Source organism: Cydia pomonella, chromosome 1, assembly GCF_033807575.1.
Source record: "Cydia pomonella isolate Wapato2018A chromosome 1, ilCydPomo1, whole genome shotgun sequence".
NCBI classification, from domain to species: Eukaryota; Metazoa; Arthropoda; class Insecta; order Lepidoptera; family Tortricidae; genus Cydia; species Cydia pomonella.
Window position 1 is genome coordinate 4,552,605 of NC_084703.1, and position 27,029 is coordinate 4,579,633.

Sequence of the window (27,029 nt, forward strand, 5' to 3'; positions counted from 1 at the left end):
CAGGTGTCGTCAATTTAAATACCACAAAACCAGTTTTATTGTGACCCAGGAGACTGTAACCAATACAGTCACGTCTGAAAATATCGATACGAATATAGTGCCAGAAATATGTATATACAACCTTAATATATGGGCAATAAAGTCGTGTATACTTTTTTTTGGCACTTTTTTCGTATCGATATTTTCAGACGTGACCATACAACGACTTATAAGAATTTGTAATAGAGCGAGTAAGCAGTTTAAATACAAATTATTCTATTTTATTTGTATTATAATTTTTTGCAACGAAATCTAATACCAGAAATAGATATACAGAATTATATATACAGGGTATGAATTTAGTCACCTGCAATAATTTACGGAGTGAATTTATATGTAGGTCATACTGAGCAACTTTTACTATGGGACCAACCCCGAAATAGCGAAAAAAAAAATGTGTCTTCCATACATTTTGGCTGGCTGATGTTAATATTTTGAGATTTTTCATAAATGTTCATACGAAGTTAGCATGTCGTTTTAAAATCAGATCGTAACTTCAATTGTATGGGAGCGGCTTTTCGATTGTATAACTTAAAGAACAACAGCTATAAAAGCAGTAACAAGGGCACGACCTACATTACATGTCATAATGGTAACTCTACTTCAAAGTGGAGTAACCTTGCCGTGCATTCACACCGCCCATTATGACCTCACCCCTAGCCCCGTATTAATTGTTGCTGATGGGAGACCTCACTATACTAGATGGTGTAAGCAATTGGTTTAGCCCTTGCCCGTAATGATCGACTAGTTAAATGCGTCAACACTCTCGTGGGCTATGATTTAGTAATTCTGTTCTAATGGTTTCCAGTAAGCTGAGGATCGCCTCTAATAGATACCTCGTTTTCCAAAGTATAGGTAAAAAACTCGTGGTCACCATAGATTAGTGATATAAGATGTGCGCGCGACAATAGTCCGTGGTAATTTGACACTTGAAAAAATGTCGATTCGTATCAAAATATAGGCTAAATACATTTTATAGTTTTGCCTTGTCAAGTGCGTTATTGTTTTTATTTATTCGCATAGATAATAGGCGTATTCTATACGTTCGCATAAAACGGTGCTCAAGGTAGTGAACTGCACTTTTCTAGTATACGACTGACCTGTTTTCCAGAACAGTATTTTACGGTAAACAATTTGAACCAGTTTTCAATGTTAAGTTCCAGTTGTTATGCGCGGCGGTGTAATGTATAAAATACTATCATTTTTATTCTTTATTTATAATGTATAGAAAAACACTTCTGTTATAGCGGCTTATTTCTTTCAATTGCGCGCGGTGCCGGCAACGGCGATCGGCGGACATAGGTAAGAACAAAAGGCCCGATTGCTGTTTCTCGCTCTCACCTATGGCCTCCGCACGCCGCGCGTAAACCACGCTTAAGTCGTGGCCGGGCCAAATAATTATAATGGCGCTTACGCGTGATGACTGTTAGAGAGACCCCACGCTAGCATCTCCCGAACGTCGGCGTCTAGTCAACTCTATGGCTGCTGCTCGACGCAACGTTAGCGCAACTTTCCATAGACTAGACGCCGACGCTCAAAAAACGCTAGTGTTGGGTCTCTCTTTGAGAGTCTCTAAGAATCGAGAGAGAAGAGAGAAAAGTTCCATCTGGTGGATGAGATCTATCTAATAGTCTAACTGCGAGGGTGGAGAAAGCTATAGAGAATCGTTTTAGCCTTGCATTTATCAAGGTAAGTGATTTTGGAACATTTCACCACTGTCGTTTACTCTAATTACTTCTATGTAGGCAATAAAGCATCATTTTTGAAGTTTAATAATGAAAAGTTAACAGGGGGCTAACAATAAAATGTTTTATTGCATAGTAATAAGTTTTTAGCAAATAAAATCATTTTTTGTACAAGCTTTTATCGCTGACTGTACTTTTATTTCCACACGCAACTAATACTCATTAAGACAATTCTAATGGCTCCTCTACACGATGGCATAGCGCTGTACCAGCGAGATGGCTATGCAATGGTTGAGACGTACCATGGAATGGGCCACGTGTAGACATGGGGACGAAAAACCACCACCGTGGACATCATCGCCATCCCGCGCGCCATAAGCCATCCGACACCACTACCCTCTCTACACGCTGGCCCATCTCAGTGGGCCAGTATGATGGCCCATCGTGTAGAGGAGCCATAACAATTCCACAATCGTCGTACACGTTACAATAAACGCCATATTTTCATAATAAAAATCGGCCAAGTGCGAGTTGGACTCGCACAGGAAGGGTCCCGTACCATTATCTATAAAAACGGTCACCCATCCAAGTACTGACCCCGCCCGACGTTGCTTAACTTCGGTGATTGGATGAGAACCTCGAGATTGGAAAGAAATATTTATTTTATGTTTTTAGTATTTGTTGTTATAGCGGCAACAGAAATACATAATCTGAAGAAATTTCAACTGGCTAACTATCACAGTTCATGATATACAGCCTGGTGACAGACGGACGGACGGACGGACAACGGAGTCTCAGTAATAGGGTCCCGTTTGACCCTTTGGGTACGGAACCCTAAAAATGACACAATTACACTTTGTCATGTTTGTCAATGTTCACAGGTTAAAAACTGTCTAACTAGTAAATCTGTATAATTACCCATACTTGTAGTTATAATATAATATATATTGTTGGCAACATCAATTCTACCCTACCAGGCATAGGCTATAAAAACCGGTGCAAACCGTTGCTCGGAACATTTTGCCTTCGGCCGCCGTCGTGATAGCGTGAGCTACTTTGATATCGTTCCATACTTTTATTTTATATTTCATTGTGTAATATAAATGTGTGGTTTGTTCCTTTAATTTTGTGAGATTTATTAGAACTTTGAATAAAATAATTGTGATTTGTTTATTCTGCCGTTTTTGTTCTAAAATCCACCCTGAGATCTTAAATCAGAAGTTGGATAAAGAACGTTGCAGCCCACATTAAAAAGGAACAAATTTTACATTTGACTACTTTTATGGTGTAATGGTTATTATCGCGTCTTTTTTATGCGTTGTTTACGATGAAATTCCGGTTACATGTGGGTAATCTTTAAAAGCATTCTGTTGCATTGCTTTTAGTGTTCAATTTTGCGTAACCGTGTTGCTTATTGTAGTAAGTTAGTGTTTTATTTCGGCAAATCATTATCAATCGTAGTTTTGTCGTTCTTAGACTTTGATGTTGTAAATGTGCGGTTACCAAAAGTGTGTTCATTAAAATTGATTCTTGATTAGACGTATTGGACCGACTGGTATTTTTTTTTGTGGTTTAACATATCAAGTGATTCAGCGACATTGAGGAAGTTACTGGACGTCGCGAAGTAGATCGCGTGTTCGTATGTGTAGTAGTTCCCGAAATGGCTCACGCGTTAGTTCTCGGTACCGATTGCAATCTGACTCGCAGGAATGAGATTATTGGGTACTAATAGGCGTTCTAGATCGCGTCTCCGTCGTGTTTATCCGCGTGTTCGATCGCGTTACCGGTCTCGGAGTGCGCATCGTAGTATGACTCCGCGGTCTTATGGGTATCCGCGTAGAAGGTCTGCAGATGATCATAATAGACCTCTAAGACGTTCACGTCGCAGTTCTGGTGCTAACAGTAGTTCTCGTTTACGTAGGTGCAACCCATCCGTAAACAAATCACCTCAGCGGCGTTATTGGGAACGCGTTTCATTCATACAGGTCGAACGTACGTACGTAGACCTAGTATTAGTGCGGATCGCGATACTACACAAGGTTCGAGTGTGGTAGTGCACGGCGCGTCTCTAAATGTACAAGCTTGCTAGATGCGATTAAACTTGCTCAACCTGCGAGATCACATAAATACTGACCCTAGGAAACTTCTTGAAGACTCTTACTCAGGCGGGTTTTTCCATTAATCGTCGGAAATGCACTTTCTTGGTCACTGAGGTCGAATACCTAGTTAGGTTAGTAAGTCAAGGTCAGGTAAGGCCGAGCCTTGTAAATTAGAAGCCTTCGTTAAATACGGGGCAAGAATCACGAGAGTTCCAATTTGGCGATCTTGTTTTTGTAATAAAACATTTTTAGTCTACAGGAAAACTTATTTCTTGATGAGTGGACGCTACGGCCTGAGTCTACTCAGCGGCAGCTGCGGGAGAGAGACTCAAGCGGCATCACAGTGTATGGTGCCTTGGCGTGGCGAGTGGTGCCCCGAGACATGAGCTGCCCTTCTTAGAGGCGTTCGTCGCCTACTGACATGGCGTTCGTCGCCTACTGACATGGCGTTCGTCGCCTACTGACATGGCGTTCGTCGCCTACTGACATGGCGTTCGTCGCCTACTGACATGGCGTTCGTCGCCTACTGAACTGACATGGCGTTCGTCGCCTGCTGATCATGCGTTCGTCGCTGGTCTAGCTCGTACGTCGAGCCTATCCGTTCGTCGGAGTACTCGAATAAGCATACTTTGTTACTGCATTCGAGGATGCCACAGGTGGGCACAGACTTGATGTTCGTCATCGTCTTGCCTAAAGGTCCTGTGTAGGTGTTCGTCACCTGATGACCGTATACCTACCTACGGTCGTAGTTATGTGTTCATCACTGTCAAACTCGTGGCTCGAGTTTAACCGTTCGTCGGTTACCCTATGCATTACGTCATAGAGCCGGCGCACCGAGCTCCATACCCGGCGGATGCTGCTCTGAACGAGTCTACTGGCGCTACCTTACTGAAGTTGGCTTGGAAGGAAGGGAAACACTTACAGGGCAGTATACTTTCTTTATTTAAATCTTATAGGAGTAAGATACTTGTGTTCTTGTTTTTAAAAAGAAAAAAACACGTTAAATAGCTAAAGATGTATTGACGAAACATTGAATTAACGTACATGGTAGATGTGGTGGAAATAAAATGTAAGCGTGTGTTATAATTGCTCTCTCCAATTCCAGCTGATGACACTGATGACTCTCCAGGTGAAGCTCTGACGGACCTCGCGCCTGGAGCCCGTACGAGCTGCTCGGAACCGGCCCCTCAACCTTTGACGATGAACGCGTCGGACAGCGCAACCAGCCTATCAGAACCCGGCGCGTGACGAGTGCCCGTCCTTCAGCCATCCACTGCTGGCACCACAGGCTCCGTGGATGTTACTCAAGAGGTCGTGGACGACCTCTAGTCAGGAGAAGCCGTGTTGGCAACATCAATTCTACCCTACCAGGCATAGGCTATAAAAACCGGTGCAAACCGTTGCTCGGAACATTTTGCCTTCGGCCGCCGTCGTGATAGCGTGAGCTACTTTGATATCGTTCCATACTTTTATTTTATATTTCATTGTGTAATATAAATGTGTGGTTTGTTCCTTTAATTTTGTGAGATTTATTAGAACTTTGAATAAAATAATTGTGATTTGTTTATTCTGCCGTTTTTGTTCTAAAATCCACCCTGAGATCTTAAAATATATATATATGTACTAGTTGTAAATCTAGGGAAGAGCGGTGCCTCCCAACACAAGCATTGTTTTGCTTACCGGGCGGCTCCATCCCCTGCATCACAAAAATGTATATTATTAAGAAATAAAGAATTTTGTATTTGTATTGTATTTGTCATTGCAAAGTCTGCGCTGGGCTAACTCGGTCTGACTACATCGATGTTGTTGGCTCCCGGTTATACCGACGAACACGAAGCCAATTATGGCGAGCGACCGCGAAACGACGTTACATTTACGTTACATCGACATTCGTTAACGCAAATCGAAGTACGCTAATCAAGTAATCACGCTGAACACGCGCTGTTCACGAGAAGAACAGAGGATATGGCCCGCCGGCCCCGCCGCGCAAAAGTTGGGATGAAAGATTTGGCGGTATTCTTTTTCCATTTTTCCTTCATAAATCAATGTTTTTTTTTTACTATGCAAAAAAAATTTGGAATGTACAATTTGAGCTCTTGATGATACCCCACTTGACTCTAGTCACTAGACTTTGAAATTTTGCCCCTCTTCATATTGGTAATTTTTCATAGTATAAATAAATAATAAGTTTTGGCAAAAAAAAACTGTGTTGGTACAAGCTTTTATCGCTGACTGTATTTTTTTTTCCACGGGCAACTAATACTCATCGAGACAATTTTAAAAACCCCAAACACAATAATGTTGCATTGTTTTATCACAGAGTTCCTATGGCTACCTCCTGTCTCTTCATCAGATCAGCTTGATGGTACCATAATATTGCATTGTCACCCGACTTACATATGTATGCAAATTTTCAGCTTCAAAGGAAACAGGGAAGTGGGTCAAATTGAACTTGCAAGATTTGTCCCATACATACTAACAGGGCATGTTAAGAGCCCGGTAACGATATTAGAGCAAAAATTTTAAATTGATAAATTTAGTCGTTGGAATTGTACACCTTTCGTTACGTAATATCTAAATAACAAGTATTGGTTTCTATTAGTACGTTTTTTCATCTTGCCTTTTAATAATGAGGTCGCAAGCGTGCGTCCCCGGTAATAGGTGACGAGAAGGGATAGTTTTTAAAAATTCATCAAAAAAAGATGGTAGTAAATTATACAAAATGATGTATAAGAACAGTTTCAGCAAATGTTGTAGATTGTTTAAGTATCAAAATTAAGTAAATTTTCAGAGAAATTGTCACTTGTTTTGAAGTAATTTCTGGAGAAAATTGAATTCGTCTAATTTTCATTTACACTACTTCAAATTTATAATAACAAAAATGTAGTTTATTAAAGTTGAAGTACAGGATATGTGTAATACAAAATTACCATTCTTAGCAGTCCAAACTTTACGAAATTTACAAATAAGATCGACAAAATCACTGCTTTACGCGTGTTTACCTAAACGTCCATCAGAAAAAAATCATTACTAATTAAGTGAGTCTGTTTTCAAAAAAAAAATTTATTATTATGAAAGATAACAAGAAGTGCTTATAGAAACCAGTACTTGTTATTTTTAATACTTAACAAAAGGTGTACAATTTCATGCGCTAAATCTATCAATTTGACATAACTATTCCAAACTTCAAATCGATAGCTTAAGTGTTTATGTTTATCGCTAAATATAGCGGTATGACAGAGAGACAGACAGACGGACGGGCGGACAGAGCCGCACCATAAGGGTTCCTACGGAACCCTAAAAAAGTAATAAAAAAATTCGATCAAAAATTAAATTGCGCATTTTAAGGAGCAACTTTAATATTTTAGTTTTTTTTTAAATAAATGTTCCAAGGTTTTAAGGTGCGTTTTAGACCTATGTTCGTTATTTTTTTATATAGTGTGAAAGCCAAAAAAAAACAGGGAAAGGCCTCAAGACTGCTAATTGAAATTTTGGCAAACGTATTGTCATCTAAAAAGCGCTTATTTAAACCTTAACTTGATATTAAAAAATGAGTGTCACTAATCTTCGCCAAAACTGTTATTTTTTCTCGATTTGCCGTATACGGATGCCAAGTGTGTCAATTCAAGAGATTTACTAAAAAAGCGGTTCAAATTGTTTGTCTTTTTAATGCGTGATTTGAAAGAGTTGGCACGACGCAAAACGGCTTTAAAAAAACAAGCTTCTTTTTTCAAAATCCGTGAAGGGGCTACGTGGCACGAACACGGCAACATTTTAGGATTTTTTCAACCTATATTTAGCGAGGTGAATTCGATTTCGTCTCGATTTGTAACGTCGGTCCTTGTTTTTTAAGAAACCTTATTATGACCAGTCCCACAAAATACAATAATTGGGGATATATTATACTATCACTTTCGTTATCGCCGTTTGACGCCTAAATCAATCGAATCGTTTGAGGTCGAAATATAGATATGGTACAGTACCCATCAGATATATCGGAGCGTCCAAGGTGCTCTGTACATCGGAATAACTTCGGATACGGGGTAATTTCCTAAATCGCAAATCAATTTAGCTACTAGCAGCATTTACTACGGGTACAGATGTAGTGAACAATCCTTTGCCGTCGTATTTTCTCGGAAGCGTTCGTATTTGTCATGCTACTTCAGTCAACCTCAGTACTTGTACTAAGACTGATTGAAACAGCATAACACGTTCGTACGTTTCCGTTAATACGATGGTAAAGGATTATTTATTACATATGTACACTGCAAGGTGTCTTATACCTCTCGCGTCGAATAATGATCCCTATGCCAATTCCTTCAAGTGCATTAAATACTTATATATTACTTTTATGCATGTAGTCCATGCTGATTAGAAAAAATGCTACCCAAACTGGTATGTACCCAAGTCCGAGCTTATTGCTTGTAAATAAAAAATAATATTAAGTCAGCCATTCATACACATTTCTTATGTAAGTGAAATAAATGTCTTTAAACCGATATATTAAAACTCTCACTTACATCGCAAATTGCACATGTTTCACAACATACCGAGAAGCATCATTGGGAGCACGCGTTGACGGGCTGACTCATACTACACAGCAACTACAACTCATGTTACATAGCAACTATCAACTGAGATTTTTTTATTAAAAATCCTTTAAGTCTTTTCGCTGGGCTTAATTAAAAAAATAGATAAAAAATGTTTTATCGCAAACTTGGAATGAAATATTGACATGACTTACTTCAAATTAGATCCAGAAATACTACGTATGCCTTGCGATGAGCGACGATGATATATACAAATCTCGGCGAGAAACGAGGTTGCCGGCCGCGTACCCTGTCTGATCTTTATCTGCTTGGTCTGCAACCCGTCGTTTCCCGATCTATATACTAATGTACTATTACCGTATTTTTATCATTTATGTTAATGTGCCAAACTTCCAAAAAAATACTAGAATTGTCGCTATGTGCACGACTGTCACGCAACCTAGCGTCCGCAAGTCTAGGGGAAAACGTCAATTCACTACATCTTATAAAACTGCTCCAAAACTAAAAACTACTGAACAGATTTTCATACGACTTTCATCTATCAATAGAGTGATTCTTGAGAAAAGCTTATGTATATAACTTGTTAAGGTTTTGTGTAAATTGGTTGAAATATAACGATGTTGTCGGAAAAAATCACGCTGGCTAGGAGCTTTAATCGAAAACGCAGCCTAATCCATTTCAGCTATAACAACACAATGTATGGTGGGGTTGTTTCTCATTCATAGGTCTACAAAAAAGTCCGCGATGTTAAATTTCTATCTTTTAAGGATAACTTACTATACCTATTCTTAACTTCTAGAAAAAGATCACGTACTATGTGACATTTGCAAAGCTATTTAGATGGATACATTATTAACATTTATCAAATTAAATGCATTAGTTATATTAAGCATTTCATACAGATTACAATAGTCCATTACACCATACAATTTAAATAAATATTTCAGGAAAAAACGTAAATTAAAGTTTCATTTCGAGCCATATAACTTATACGAAATGTTAAAGACGCTATCCGCAGTTAGTTCTAATTTTTACCACCTTATGCGCTGGGATCGCTTTACTTACACCCACCATGCACTTATCACGGTCCCAATATAAAAATGAACTGTTATACGAACCATCATTGGACGCGAGAGGGGTTTTGACGCTATTATAGATCGTGTCATTTACGATGGCATCTGCCTTGACTCGAAATATCATGTAATTAAAGGTTAGAATTCACAAATTTGCGCGTCATCGTGGATGACACGACCTATAAGTGTGTTTTGTAGATACTTGCGATTTCCCCAATTATCCTGCATCCGTAATTACCTCAACGCACCTAATTAATGTAAGTCAAAAGCACAATGAGCTAAGGAAGTGCTATTTTATGTGATCTATAAATTTGTTAAAATTGTAAACCCACTACGTGAAAGCAGATATAGAAACACACATAAATATAAGTATAAAATACATGTATGAAAAGCCATAACCGGATATGCGAGAGTTTAACACAGAGGCGTTTATGGGTGCCTTGTATTCAGTGAATACGGGTAAGTGCGGCTGGCCTTCCCATTGGGGCCTGTTTACACATACATCAGTGTTTATTGCGAGTTTATACATTTGCTACTTGCGTTTAGTGGCAAATGCAACTTGCAATAAACTTTAATCAATGTGTAAACCGGCACCAATGTGAAGGCCAGCCGCACTTACCCGTAATGACGTCGCACATAATACAAGGTGTAACAAAAATAAAGGGGGTCCGTTTAAAGGCATATTCGGTAGTGTGTTTTGATTAACAAAAAGTAGGTAGAAGAATTTTATTACGCGAATTTTTTTTCTATGGGGCTCGTCCTAGTCGCCCAAGTCTTGATACAAAGGCCAAAAGTTTTTCGAGTAAATAAATATTTTCTGCTTTTTTTATTCCGGGTCCTTACTATTTTTATTACACGGTATATGTTATATAGCTGTGGCACTTTGTCATAACTCATAAACAACTTAGCCAAAAATCTAATACAGAATTAAATATAACTTGAAATAAACGGAAGTTTTTGGCATTTTTTTCTACTCTTAAAAATTTTACTCGAAATTTTGTCCGTTGTTGATAATTTGATAAATTTTAGTACTAATAAATCTTCAAATCTCAATTATGTTTGACTTAGTTTGAGATTTTTGCGATTAGTACGGTCACGTCTGATAATATAGATACGGATGATAAAGTGCCAAAAATATGTATACACCTTAATATGTGGGCAATAAGGTAGCGTAGTATACATGTTTTTGGGACTTTGTTCTTATTTTTAACCGACTTCAATAAAGGAGGAGGTTCTCAATTCCACTGTTTTTTTTGTATGTATGTTCCTCGATATCACCGAGAATCGTGAACCGATTTTCAAATTTCTTTTTTTAATCGAACGGGTATAACCCCGAGATGGTCCCGTTGGCACCAAGTCGGGGTTTGATGATGGGATCTTGGAGAAATCGAGGGAACTCTTCAAATGTTATAGGTACATGTATGGCGCTTTTGGTAATATTTGAAGTCGGTTTTATTTTTTGTTAAAAAGTTTTATTTCACCTACTTATTGTTTAATTGCGTACCTATACCTAATTATTTTAACAAAAGGTAGGTAAGTCACCGCCACAAATATCGTCGCGGACCAAATAACAAAAATACGCACACACTACGTACCTTAATATATGAGCAATAAGGTCGTGTATACATATTTTTGGCACTTTATCCATGACTATATTTAATACCTTGACACCTATCGATTTATTGATGGTGTTTGTTTTCGCAAGGTCTATGTAAGTGTATATGCGGTGTAAAGTCAAAGCATTTTTTATGATATTCTGCACTGGGCAAAGTTATATGGCAAAAAATTACTTGCGAAGGTAAAGTTAGCAATGTGCTCAAAGAACAGGTACAGATGAGGTTTAAGTCCGGAAAATGCTCAATGATGATGTTTAAGCTAATGTAAAGATTGAAAACGTGGTCTTAACCTCAAAACTAGCCATTTTAGCATCTATTTTTTCAATGTGGTGACATTGTAAAAGATTTTATGACATACTATAATGGCCAAATTTTTGTAGGTTTCGCGCATAGCAGCATGAATCTCAAGCAATGACCTTAGTGCACTTACTTACTGTGAGAGTAATAAATAGGTATGAAAGAAAAACTTGTAAGGAAAACTTAAGAATCGCATCTTGTCTGTGGAACTGTGTCAAAACTTGTACGTAAAGTAAGGGCGCTAAGCAAGCATAATTTCGTACATTGACCCATGTGTTCCTATCTGTATTGCACGCACATAATTAAGTATATTTCTTTCCTGCTCGCAGTGTCACTGTCCGCCGGCATCATGGATCAGACAGCAATATAATTACGCGCGTGTAATAGAGGAAGGCACAGGCGGGACTTTGTATGAAATTATTTGTGCTTAGCGTATTATCACTGATTTAACTTGAAATTTAAATATGGATCCGTTACTTTATTGACACGTTTTGTCGAAGGTGTCTCGCCTAGCCGAGTGACGATCGATTAATGAAACGCCATTTGAAATTTAAATAATATATAGACAAGATGACGAGACTTTTCGTCGTATTAGTCATCCTGATACATTTATACTTTTCAATTAACATTGGTCGATAAACGAATGTCATCGACTACGGCCACAGAGGTATTTCTTAAGTTTTATATAAGCTATTGTCAAGGTCAGTGCTCAAAGTTCACACAGCTACTACGATTTATTAAAAAATTGAAAAACTCTACTGCATATTTTATACTGATCTTTTTCAAAAACTTTAATACTTTTGGACGGAATATATAGTCTTTAATCTCGGGTAAGCAAAACATTCTATAATTTAAATAATATTATATGTATTCTAGATCAAAATCTTGAGCTTCTTTGCTAGTTTGACAAGCTTCTTGAAACAAACCAATTTTTACTCACAGTGTTTGTAACAGAAACGTCAAAATTCGCTTTTTAAAGCTGCTGAGACGAAAAACAAATCTGTTCAAAAAGACCAGTATAAAACTCACTAACTCTTAGCACAACCCTAGCGGAAAACTGCACTCGCACAAAAGGCATCTATAACGGTTAGTCTCTCCTGAGTTCCTTCAGGGTTGTCTCCCGTTTCACGTACCTAAGTAGTAGCTCCCTCAGAGTGGCTTCGTCTTCTTCCGTCGTCGCATATCTGGTCAGCTTGGAGTCAGCCTCCCGGGCCACATGATCTGGTACCACTGCGTGCAAACCGTCCGTTTATTTCCTTCCTAACGTTTTTGGCAGCCCTATTTTTAATTTTACATTTGACAATTCATTGCCCACGCATATTTTAATTTCATAATTTTTATTTTTATAGTACAATTGATTTGATCTATCTATCTTGAATGTTGGGCCATTTTACTTTTCGTTGCTGTATATTTACCACATTTTTTTTTCTATAATGCAAAAAAAAAAAATATGCAGGATTTTTCCTGGAAATCCTTTTATTTTCAGCGCACAGACCTGTCAATACTTAACCAAAATTTAATAGATTTGTCAATTTTAACCATTTAGCAACTGTACCCCTAGTGTAAATATTTTCGACAGCGAAACGTGACGTACGCGTTTGCGTTAAGTGTCATTTTGCATGAGATTTTTGACTTTCCAAAACGTCCCGCTTGGCGCGCTGTTCAAAAATCCATACAAAATGAGACTTAACGCAAACGCGTACGTCACGTTTCGCTATCGACTAAATTTACACTAGGGGTACTGAACCATGTTCCTAGCAAAATCGTATTTTTCACTATGTTACCAGATTTCTAAGTAGTAATATAGATTTATTTCAGCCCATAAATTTGTTTCCCATAAATGGTTGCCCTTCGGCCGCGTACGCAACCAGAGCTTCGTAACCAGATGCGATCGAAAACTATATCTGCCTTGTACGAAACCGGTTGCGATGAAAAACTAATTCCGTCTTACTAGTTATCAGTTACGATCGAACACTTTTCTTTGTTGTACGAAACCTTTCGACCGTTGATAAAGTCAGCTAAGATTATATTTATACACCTTGTTATACAGTATAAGTACTGTACACGTTATATATCTAATCAAAAATCAGAACAAAAAAATTGTACCAGTTGATAATATTCAAATACTTTGTTGGCAAATACAATGTAACCTTGTTCCTTAAAAGACACTGGCTTAAGAGACATGGAGCACTGACATTCAGGATAAGAAATTATCATGAGTTTCATGACAAAATATTTGAAAAAAAAACCTATAGCTAGATGGCCTAGACATTGGTTTCGTATAAGAACGAATAGTATTCGATCGTAACTGGTTACGGGTAAGACGAAATTAGTTTTTGATCGCAACCGGTTTCGTACAAGGCAGAAATAGTTTTCGATCGCATCTGGTTACGAAGCTCTGGTTGCGTACGCGGCCGAAGGGAATGGTTGCACACCTTTATTTAGGAAATAGTAAAATAATACATTTATTTCGAACACTTTATTTTAAAAGGTATTGCAAATTTCTATATTTTTTAGGTAAAGTAAAATGGGTAACGAAAAGTAGAATGATCCAATAAATATTGGTTGTTTAATAAATATGTTAAATAATAAATATTGTATTTTCCAATATCGTTATAGAATGTTATGTTCTTGATAATTAAATAACTTATTTCAAAAATAAAAAACAATAATAAATAACTAATTTCATTTTTAAGATATCTTGTATTCATTGTTATTAAATTCTCTACTCGTGAAATCTGGCAACTTTGCCCACTTCCCAAAAAACATTAATACGCATAAAATTGCATGATAAATATTTAAAACAGAATGGAAGTCGAGATAATATGGGTCAATTTTTATAAAGCGAAATAAAACGTCTTAAATCTACATCTTCAAACACAGGGATGTGGAGGTCGCGCGCAGATATACATTATATTGGAAATATTAGCTTAGATTTAACTGGAACATATTATTATTATAGCCCTAGCACCACTTAACTCAGACGCTAGTGAGATTATCTCATACGAGTAGTTACTTTGGAACTCAGTTTAGTGTGAGTATTTTATTTTATGTAAACTAGATTTACACACCCAAATATTGAACCCTTCCTATTCATCTACGGGGTCAATACTCGCCGGGCCATTAAGATGAAAGTGGACCACCGCCCGGGAACGCCTTTCCATGCAAACATAATCCCCATTTCCCTCTCGGGATATTAACATTATAGAAAATACTTCTATAATATTTGATGTATATTAACCACATCAATTATTAACTATTATGAGAAATGTCCATGGATATTATTTTTTGCTCCTAACTTTTTAATAACCAAATAATCGAAAAAAATCAATGGGCATAGCTATAGTTAATACTACCTATATAGAATGTGTGAAAATATTTTACATATTGTGAACATTCAGACAGGCAAATGAATACTACGTTGGTATGGAGAAGTGGTTATCCACTATCCTCTTCTCACAAATTGTCTGACTTATATGTTAAAGACCTATATAGTAGGGATCAACTATTTATCGATATGCTGATGAGTTTCTAGGTCAACAGAACGTCCAGATAACTCTAAAATGGCCGGATACAGGACTTTCAATACCGATAAACATCAAAAACACAGTGTTCATACTCTATTCTCATAGACACTACACAGATGCGACTTTTGTAAGTTATGGGCAAAGCAGCTGAATTTGGGCAAAGTGGTTATAGTTGCAGGAATAATTCGTGAATACATGTATATAATATAATATATCTGAGAATGCACCGGAATCACAGGTACCGTATAAAATTGTATAACTTTGTACGGCGGCTTTAGAGTAAAAAGCAATAAGAAAAATTATTACGAAGTCCCTAAACGTACCTATTCGTAATAAATTACGAGTAGGCATGTTTCTTAAGCAAAAGATATCTTCAAATCTGCATAAGGTTGTTAAAACTGTAATTAGTGAGTAAAATACATCAACATAATGTTTTTTTATTGCATACAATGCAATAAATCATCACTTAAACAGCAAATTTTGCAGTTTTAGTGATGGCATGGCAACATTAAACCTTAATACAAACTATTACGTTAGGTTTTTGTATACGTAAGAAATCACTTACGCTCTTTCCACAAGCTTTTATTTATCTTGCCCTGTTAGTATGGATGTATGTATGAACTCTCTGCTGAAACAACGTAACCTGAGGGCCTACTGCGAACCACGTTCGACGTGTTGCCTCCCTGTAACACTTACTTACGAATTTACAAGTGCGACAAAGAGGCAACACGTCGAACGTGGTTCGCGGTAGGTCCTCTACGTATATGTGGGTTTTTTAGAATTCGTGAGTAGTCTCGATGAGTATTAGTTGCCTGTGGTAGGAAAAGTACAGTCAGCGATAAAAGCATGTGCTAATAATGAAATTGTTGCCAAAAAATTAGAACAATAGACAACTAATTAGCTTATCTTTATGGCTCTTCACCCTTACGCCGCACAAACGAGTACCTACCTATACTTAATATAGTTAAAAGCGGGAACAATATGCGAAACTGAATGCCTTGAAGATAAATGAAAAGTCAGGATACCTATAACAAATAGTTCATGGCATCATTACTAATGGTACGAGACCACATTAGCATTTTCTGGACTTAACCCCACCATGGTCGGTTTTAGCACAAATGCAACATTTTTTTCACCACACCAGTAAAGGCCCTCTTGATTGTTCAAAAACTAATGAAAAGGTTGCAATTTATCCACATGTGTGGCAAAATAATTGAGTTGTTTCCTCATATTAGCTTGTAGAATAGGGTTGTTTCCATCTACAAATCTTAGGGCAGAATTGTATCCCAATAAATTCCTTTGGATTATAAGAACATGTTAAACTACTTTTAGGGGACCTGTAATGACCATATTTTTGTAAATATTGAATTTAAAATATCTTTTGGCACACGTCACGTGGCCAAACTTGAAACGTCTTTGAAGATTCTGATGACGTCACAACTCTCGGATTGACACTGTTCACAGTTAGGCGATAAATAACAAATGACAAATGTCAGCTGACAGTTCGTATCTTCTACGTGAGTATGTAGTTATGTGTCAAACCGTAAACTGTGACGTCACACAATTTTCAAAGAGCGTTTTGGGCGCGAAAGCATCTGTCAAAATATATTTAAAGCCGTTTTTAGTATAAAAGTTGAATTTTAGGGCAACTTTTAGGTAATATAGAACGTAATACAAGCGTTTCAAAAAATTTGAAACAACCCTATTGACAACATTTAATTTTATACGAGTAACACCTGAAATTTTACATATGATTTCGAACAATTTTGCTTTCTTAACACTGCAATATATTTATATAAATATAATATCGCTTATAACAAGAAATGCAAAAGCTTAATTTTTTTTTAATTTTACCAATTCTACGACACAATAGGTGAAATGCCATTGCCATTCACCACAACAAAAAAATAGTTGTCACAATATTGGATTTGACATTGTCAATTAAATACGACGTAATGATTGAAATTCAAAACAAAGAGAAATTTATGTACATAATTAAGTTACTATCCGGGGATTGTCGTTGAGATTCAAGATGGCGAAGACGTCTCGAGAATATTTTTTTGTGTTTTGCTCATTTATGTTGTTCAAAGTGTAGTATTGATAGCTTATTATGCAGTGAACTATCGTGGAAGTGTGCAGTTAATGAAAAACTAATGTTGAAACGCGTTTAACCATGTTTTAATCAACATCCGGCAATCCATCGTGGCTTTTAGTAAAGTCCAGCTATATCTTTACTAAAAGCAACTACCGAACAACGTCATGCTCTACGAGCACACTTAAAACTTACAACGAAACTTGACATTGGCAAAATCATCATAGATTTGATGGAAGCCATATTTTAAAAGAAGAAGAAGAAATTTATGTACATAATTAAGTTACTATCCACTAATCCTTTTTAAAATGGACAGAGCCGTGTATGGATCGATAAGGCAATCATATACTCCTCCAATGTATTCCAAATATTGTCTCGTCCGTTACCTACTGCAAAAATAATTCGTTTATCACTTATTTCACTCAATCATTTATTGGTCCGAGCAAAAAATCTATCAAGCAACATCTAATCAATATCAAATCAGGATCACATTTCTGAAGTTCGGAATCCGCTTCGGACTACTGAACTCATACGGCCCGATTCGAATAATGATTACGACACGTTTAAGATTTTGGAAAGATCTTAAAAAGATCGATAACTAAATGACATGTCAAAATTGAAGTTTATTTCGATTCCGCTGTGATCCCAATAAGATCTATCTACGATATTTCTAACGTCAAAGTGACATTAGTTGCCCGAATCGTGCTGCTTCTGTCAATTATACGACATACAAACGATATCTAAATGAGAACTTATCTAAACCAGAACTTATTGTTATCGATCGGGCCCATAGTCGTAAAAACATTTTTTTATAAAATCAATTAAATTTTCTTTCACGGTTTTCCTGTTTAATGGAAAAATAATCATTGCTTTTATAAGGTGCTGTCAGATGCAAAGAAGCTAAAGGAAATAAGTTAGCAACTAAAATATGACTATAAAGCTGTAAAATGATATGAAAAAGTAGATCAGTGGTTAAAAAACATATGTGCGAGAAAATATTACGTATCGATACGTAGGTACCTCAACTCTATAATTAATACTAGCATTATTATAGATCCATCCGTAAATAAGCTTTATTTGTAATTTTACATAAAAACTCGTAGTCGAGTTAAAGTTTTTCAAACGTATTTCTTGTAGCTTTATTGCTTATTATGTTATCTTTACCTTACAAACGACTTATTTTCCTTTGATGGCCACGCAACGCTAGACTAAGACGCTCCACGTAACATTTTTTAGTGTCTAAGGAAACTTAGAATTTATATTTTGTACAATCTGATAAAGTATGAAAGCATAGTTTACTCAAAGGAAAACGTCGTTTTACTTTCAAAGAAAATAGAAGTGGATAAAACAATATTACTTATAACGCTCACCCACTCTGTATGGAAATTCTACGTGACCGGTTTTCATTGCATTTGAGCGTAATATCAAACACAAGTAAAATGCGAAGCGATCAAAAAGCTAAAGTTCCAAAGTGGTAAAATGTGTGTGTGTGTGTGTCCCCCCCCCCCCCCCTGTAACTTTTAAAATAACTGAATGATAAAACTAAAAAAATATATGATATACATTACCATGCAAACTTTCACCGAAAATTGGTTTGAACGAGATCTAGTAAGTAGTTTTTTTTAATGCGTCATAAATGGTACGAAACCCTTCATGGGCGAGTCCGACTCGCACTTGGCCGCTTTTTCAAGTTACGCCCATAGCTCATGTGATGGTAGTGAAACGGCCAAGCCACATATTTTGACAAAGGTGTAGAGTTTGTAGAGTTATAGAGCTTCTAGAGTTAGAAGCTTGGCTCTGCGTGAGATCTGATAACTTTTTGACAGTGCAAGCCTTATGTTTTCGTCTTGACAACATTTCACATGAATTTTTTTGTTGGGATTTCATTTCTTTTTGTAAATTGCTCATCACAGTCTTCCCTCCCCTAATTTAAAGGGCGGGGGCTGATTTACAAAAAATCCTGAATCATGTATTCTATTATGTATAACAAGTAGTTTATATATCAATTTTCAGACCTCTAAATAAATAAATAAATATTATAGGACATTATTACACAAATTGACTAAGTCCCACAGTAAGCTCAATAAGGCTTGTGTTGAGGGTACTTAGACAACGATATATATAATATATAAATATTTATAAAAACTGAAATATATAGAAAACATCCATGACTCAGGAACAAATATCCATGCTCATCACACGAATAAATGACCTTACCAGGATTTGAACCCGGGACCATCGGCTTCATAGGCAGGGTCACTATCACTACCCACGAGGCCAGACCGGTCGTCAAACTCGGCATCAAACTTTGCGGAAATTTCATAAAAAAAATCATCCCCTAGTTTAAGGGGTTGGGGGTAAAAGTTCCAAATTTCACCTTTCTAGGACTTTAGGAACTACCCTAAGAGTTTTGATGATCTTCAGTGAATGAGTGAGTAAGTGGGTCAGTGACGAAATCGGGGTTATTTAGATATCAATACAATCTTATGTTCAGGGGTCGGACAAAAAGTGCGGATGACGTAAAAATGACGTAATCTTGCACACAGGATGATGTTTGAGTTTGTATTTAAACTTCCGTGTGACATGTAGTAACAAAGTAGTATTAATGAAGTAACAAAATAATCGTAAATAAATCCATGGAATTAATAATACAGGTGGTAGGGTGATGTAGTGAATAAAATAAATTTCACGAAACTTGTTACCATAAGGTATAATTATTTGAAATTAGTTAGAACAAGTCTGTGGGATTGCCACAATATTTGAGTAAAGATGACATTTTAGAGCGTTTTCTTATACGTTAGTAAATATAAATTTTAGCTAAATATAATCGTGAAGATACAATAGCTAAACAATAACGAAGTCAATTTATTGTTCATCTGATTGACAATGTGTCAGTCAAAAACGTACTTACTCATTTCCAGTGGCGATATCGTTTAATAAAGAGGTTGATAAATGATAAGTGATAATTGTTTATGAAAATCAAAAATACTATTTGAAATCATTCTATAAGTGGTTTGACGTCATCCGCACTTTTTGTACGACCCCTGCTTATGTTATAAAAGCTATGCAACTTAAACTTTTTTTTTTGTTAAATAGGTCCTCTATTGACATCATATATCCAAAAACCAAGTTATGAGGGTTCAAAAAACAATGAAGCGCTTCGAAAAAAGGTAGGTAGTGCCTTGCGCTTCCCTTGGCTCGTCTTGGCATATGGGAGATATTTTTTTTATTGTGTATTTCTAATTTCCGTATCAATTACCCCCAATATTATAACTATTTTGCGTATTAAAATGCATATTGATGAATAAAATTGTATGAACGCGTTAGTAGGTACCAAGTGGGCCGAAAATCGATGATCTTTTTTCGATTTCCGCATTTCCCGATAGACTCTCTGTAAACAAACCGCCTTGATGCATCAATGACTTAGTAAAAGCTTCACACACTGTTTAAGGTATGTAGAGGTACAGTGAGCTGCGAAATGGCATGAAGAAATTATGAATGAATTAATTAAGATTTTATTTTCTTCGCAGCTGATGGTACCTTATGGTTTATAATAATCATGTGTCCGTAATGGTACGGCGCCTGCGGTGCCCGTTACACTATGAGGTTATAAGCAGCTCTGTTGATGTTTTGATATGTAAAAAATTAAACGCATATCAGTAAACGAATAAGGATCAAAGTCAAATGGCGTTCTAAACTTTTAATTATGTGTCAAAAGATGGCAGTAAATTTACTGTAGCTACAAAGTTTTCTTTGACAATCCACCTCAATTTCAAATTCTCTTTGGCTATACCAATAATTGAATCCCAATGCTTTAACTTCTGCCCCTGACTACACCAGCAATGATCAAAAGCTCTCCTAATTAATATTTCCATTGTAACTAAATATTTCGATAGTATGTTAAAGCATTGCCTAAAGGCAAATTGAAGTCCAAAGCATTGTGCAAACTTTACAAATCAAAATGTACTTAAAACTTAGTATGTTTACAGTTCACAATCGCATGTCGGGCTGTTTTGCCTCGGGTATTGACTGTGTTTTCGTATTAATTCCGATATTATTTGACTAAATTGGATTGCATGGGAATGTGATTTTATTCAGTTTTAAACTTCTGACTGCGATAAATAAAACAAAATAAACATATTCTGTCCATTTATTCTGTGATTTTTATGGTTTCGTAGTCACCTAGAAACCCTTATAGTTCCGCCATGTCCGTCTGTCCGTCTGTCCTCGGCTTTGCTCCGTGATCGTTCGTGCTAGAAAGCTGCAATTCGGCATGGATTCATTTAATCATGCATGGCGACAGAACAACAAAATAAAAACTACATAACATTTTTATATAATGTTGGGTACCTCCCATACATAACATTGTTTTTGTTTTTTTTTTCTTTGACACAATAGTATCGGGTATCATTAGATAGGTATTTCGAAACGAATATGGGGTCTCCATGAACCATTTTTTGATAAAGTTATTATTTTCGCCAATAATTGCTCCGAAAAAAAATGTGGCCCCGCTCTAACTTTCGAACCATGGGTCCAAAAAATATACAAATAAAATCATGATATAAAACCTTAATAAAAACTTTCAATGAAAACTATAGCGAAAATGATCGGATAAAGGTCTTCGCACACTATACCAATTCCACACCAACTCAACTCACTTTTGGTTCACCTTAGTGGACGACGAGTGGACGACGCGTAGACCACCCGACAGTTACCTAAATTTTAAACATTGTACTATAGGACATACAAGATAAGGCTTTAATTTCAATATTTAATTTTGAGTCGAGTGGCTGTTGAGTTGTAACAATGTGCTAAGACCTTAAGCCGTTATTGCAAAAAAAAACACTTAGTAAAAATACGTACAAAACGTTGCGAAAGTACTCCCTTAATCCCTTATGCTTATAAGGTACATGATACTTAAGAATAGCCCCAGTTCGGCCTGTTCTGATAGAATGGTAACTACGAAACCCTACACTGAGCTTAGCCCGACATGCTCTCAGCCAATTTTGTTTACAAAAAACAATTACTTGCATGTATATACACGTACGAATATTGAAGGAAAACTGCAGGCGAGAGTCCTACAGGATTGTACATGAACAGTCGCGATGAGATATATCGGTGCGGTCGAGGTGCTCAAAAATATCTGAACACGCACTCTAGCGCCTTGACAATAGAGGTGTGTTCAGATATTTGTGAACACCTTGGCCGCTCCAATATATCTGATGGCGTCTTCAAATAGAATGGACCACCTAACCAAACACAAATCAAATATGAACACATCAGCTTTAATAATCGTAAATGGATATTTCGGATAATAAATAAAACAAAACGATTCCCTGAATTCATACAATCACGGATTCGCAAATAATAATTAAATATTATTGGGAAAACACTTTTGTCCAAATAACATCGCATATTTCCTCGCTCGCTTGACGCAATAATTATTTACATTTTAATAACTTTCGCAATTCGCTTTAATAGTCTGGAATTCGCGCCAATAATAAGAAATACATATTATTTTCTTACTTCGAGAGTATTGTAACTATTATCATTGTGTAGAAGAATAATGTAACATCACGAACATAAACTCTATGTAGGGTATGAGGATGAACACCCTGCCGACGGCGAGCGGTGCGGTGATAGAAAGTGGCCGTTAGCATCATGTCAAACAATTCTTCAGAGCACAGCCCATTGTACAAGCGGTAGAACACTCACAAGGAGGCAAAGTCTCTCCTTAGACTGAATTGGTTCAATGCCGCTTGTGAGTTTGGGATCGTCGACGATTCGTACAGCGCGCCTTTGGACTGAGTCGAAGGGTCCAAATTTGCGTTAAATCTCATTTTGTATGGGATTTAGAAACGGCGCGCTAAGCGGGACGTTTTGGAAACTCAAAATGAGACTTAACGCAACCGCGAACGTCATCACGTCACCAGCACGTCTCGCTATTGAATTTATTTACACTAGGGATACTGTACTTGAATGTAGGTACGTATACCTACTTAACGCAAATAACTAATCTGAATCCTATTTATTTATCCTAATCAAATATATTTATATAACGTTTACACGCCTTTGCTTTGATATATATAGAACGTTTCATTCATGAAGACGTGTGCCTTAACTCGTATTGTGATATTAAAGGTTATATTTGACAGATCTGCGCGTCATCGTGGATGACAAAAACTATATTTGTATATGTACTTTAATTGTGTGTTCCAAATATATGAATAATTTTAAAATAAAATGAGTATTAAAAATAATTAATCATAAGTATGGAAAAATTCGAAGAATTACGTGGCACTTAAATATATTATAACTACCATTCTTAATGAAAAATACCTGTACACTTATTTCCACGAATACACATGGGAAATACCGGGTGTCGGCTGTAACACGAGCAATAAATTTAACTGTAGGCTGTACTCCTCACAATCACCAACATTTGTCCAGCGATTTTTGAAAATTATGAATTCTTTAGACTTCCTATTTTTCATACAAATTAAATACCCTCAATGTACGCTGTCATCAGTGTAATTGACGTGGTTGTCACGCTTTAAACATAACAAAATTCGCAATACATTGCGTCCTAGAATCAACTTGAAAGTGTTCTAAATATCAAAATAAAAAAATATTTTTAAAAGTTGCTGAACAAATGTTGGTCAGTTTGAGGAGTACAGCCTACAGTTTATAAAATTAAACTCTGTTACAGGCTACACCCGGTATATGTCAAGTCATGCAAATTAAACAACAAAGAACTACAATGAATAAAATAAGGTGAAGGGGGCGAAGTGCGCCTGCCGCCTAAATGCGTCTACCTTTATATATCTTTTCCTTTAATAAAGGTAGGCGCACTTACACGGCAGGCGCACTTCGGCCCTCTCACCTATTTGCTGTTACATTAGAGCGATAGACATTGTAAGTGAATTTATTTATTTACAGTACATATGGTGCTACTTTACCGCACTAGTGCGAAAATTAGCATATTACGTTACTGTGTCGAACATTTATATGGCCATATGTACTGTAAAACGTTGTACGATACATGTGCGATTAGATAATTCGCAACTCGTGTCGATTTAAAACACTCCCTTCGGTCGTGTTTTAATTTATCGCCACACGTTTCGAATTTCCTATTTTTCGCACTTCTATCGTAACGTACTATTAATGAATATACATTAACCCCCTTATTCATAAACATGTACTAAAGTTACGATGCCGCTCATAATCGTTTGTCCCTTTCCATCATACCAATACGTCGGAAAGGGACAAACGATTATTAGCGGCATCGTAACTTTAGTACACGTTTATGAATAAGGGGGTTAATATTTATTTATAAGCCATACAGGATGATTCATAAGTCGTGATCAGAAATATGTTTCTTATTCTGTAGGTACGTTCAGTACAACTTATACGTAAGAATATCCGAAAATATGTAAACTTGTTAGATGAGTCTCACGGTTTGGTAGCCTATTTGTTATAGTTCGTGTCATCCACGATGACGCACAGATTTGTCAAATCTAACCTTTAATAACATAGCAATACGACTCAAAGCACTGGTAGTCGTGAATGACACGATCTATACATAAAACTGTCACGGACTCATGGCATATTAATCAAATTATTATATTTAATATAAATCAACCTCTTTGTATTTGCTGGCAGGACACGTTAACAAAAATATTGACATTGACAAATTTCATTAAGTCAGACCAAGCTAAGTTGGCAGCGATTTTGATTGCCCAGCCTGTGCAAGCGTTAAGTAAACGAATTTCATAGAAGTTTGAAGTTTAAAATAACACTTGCAACTTATCTTCGTCTGACTCAAGTCATAACATTAATTATTTACATTGTAATTAAGTCACGTGACCCGTAGGGTGATCATGAATTGATTAATGGAGATATTATTTTTTACTGATAATTGCCAGAGCTCAACGAGGGGTGGGAGGGGTTAGGGTGGGCAACGCGCAAGTAACTCCTCCGGAGTTGCAGGCGTACATAGGCTACGGAGACTGCTTACCATCAGGCGGGCCGTATGCTTGTTTGCCACCGACATAGTGTAAAAAAAAAAAATTGATAAAGGAGCTAATTAAGTCTCATTTGAATGAACGCTCAGCGTTAGTTTAAGTTAAGGAAGCTTTATCGGTACCCCTAGTGTAAATTTTGTCGATAGCGAAACGTAACGTACGCGTTTGCGTTAAGTCTCATTTTGTATGGGTTTTTGAACAGCGCGCCAAGTGGGACGTTTTGGAAAGTCAAAAATCTCATACAAAATGACACTTAACGCAAACGCGTACGTCACGTTTCGCTGTCGAAAATATTTACACTAGGGGTACGGATCAGATGTGGTTACTGTTGACGATTTAAAATCATATAACTTTAACTATCAGTGTCATAAAAAATCCCATACTACCCCAACTATATTTCGAAAAAACAAAGCGATCATTAAAAACATTTCACTGCCAAAAGGGTTTCCAGAAAACACTCACTTTTAGTTGTACCCAAGCCCATTAAGGGCAAACCTTCGCCTCGCCTCATAATAGCGCTAATTCACCCCCTGAATTCCATCCCTCCCGATTTACCCTTAACGAGGGTAGATTTAAATTGATTTTGGATTTCGCTCTCGGTTATATTTTAATGAGTCTCGTGCACGGTGCAACGCGCGGTGCATCCCGCGGCCAAACACCCACTGCTTGCACCAAGCCCCGCCCCTCCCCGACCCCTCACTCCATCTAGGCCAACATACCCCCCGCCCGAAATGCCCTATCCGACTATGACGCAAACACAGATACGACCTTTTCTTAACATAGCACTATAGGGTATAATTTTGTATGCCGCTAGACTTTCCGCTGCCTTGTTCCAGCTTGAAACTAAGTTGTGTAAATGGAACTATTCAAATTTTAATTCCAAACCCGTTACGGTATATGAACTGTGAACGCATATTTGTAATGCAATCTAATTATGATTCCTTTGATGAACTCAGTTTAAAAGGGGATGATAATAGGTACAGTCAGCATCAAAAGTAGCGGATGAAATAACGTTTCATAAGTAACTACCATTCTGTAACAGCTTAACAAAAAGTGATTTCTTTAATATAGAACAACTAAGACTGTAAAAGATATACTTTTGAACGAGAATTTTAGAAATTTATCTATATTTGGAAAAGTTATCCGGAATATCAGATACTTTTGGCGCGTTGTTTCATCCGCTACTTCTGATGCTGACTGTATTACTAATTGGTATTTCATGGCGTTTAAAGAACCCTACCTCCATCGGTTTGGCACAAAATTGACATGCTACATGTAGCAAAGGACATTATGTAAATGTTTTTTTTTGTAAGACTCTAAACTTACATTACATTACTACATATACAGCGTATATGTTTGATACAACCGCAAAGGGTAGTAAGTTATAAGGCTTTAATGAACACACTTTCATAGGTATATACTTTTATTTTTCCATATAAAATAATTCAGCAAGCAATGTTTGTTAGTTGACGTTACAACTGTCGCAAGTGATTATGATGTACGAAATACATTGCCGCTCAAAAAAATTACAAAAATTATTTAGGCTCAGATAGATAATACTAAATTTAAAAAAAATCTTTCAGAATTGTTTTACAGCACTGAAACCTACGTCTAGTTTAAATTTGCGGTTATATAAAAAAAAAAACAGTTTATTAATAATACCTATATTTGTGGTGAATAAAGTTCTACCATCATTGTGTTTCAACTGCAGACAGAACCCCTACCGTTCAAGACTTAAAATAAATTTGGACTTTAAAAATAGATTCTAAATCAGAACTAAACCGCAAAGGTACTTTTAAATTTGCCATATAAGTGTGGCTGCGGAGTATGTGTCGCTGGCCGTCTCATTGGGGCTCGTTTACACATTGATCCGTGTTTATTGCGAGTTCATACGGTCACGTCTGAAAATATTGATACGAAAAAAGTGTCAAAAATATGTATACACGAGTTTATTGCCCATATATTAAGGTAGAGTATACATATTTTTGGCACATTTTTCGTATCGATATTTTCATACTGTACATTTG

At 36.7% G+C, this 27,029-nt stretch overlaps 1 protein-coding gene across 3 annotated transcripts in view; it reads right to left on the reverse strand.

The window, feature by feature from the left end:
• The window catches only part of LOC133517995 (glucose transporter type 1), an 86,943-nt gene that overhangs the window by 37,973 nt on the left and 21,941 nt on the right, over positions 1–27,029 (reverse strand). For all 3 annotated transcript variants that reach the window (XM_061851567.1, XM_061851716.1, XM_061851651.1), the window contains exon 4: positions 12,493–12,589. In XM_061851567.1, coding sequence (XP_061707551.1) covers positions 12,493–12,589 — 97 coding nt within the window. The remainder of the gene's footprint in view (positions 1–12,492; positions 12,590–27,029) is intronic.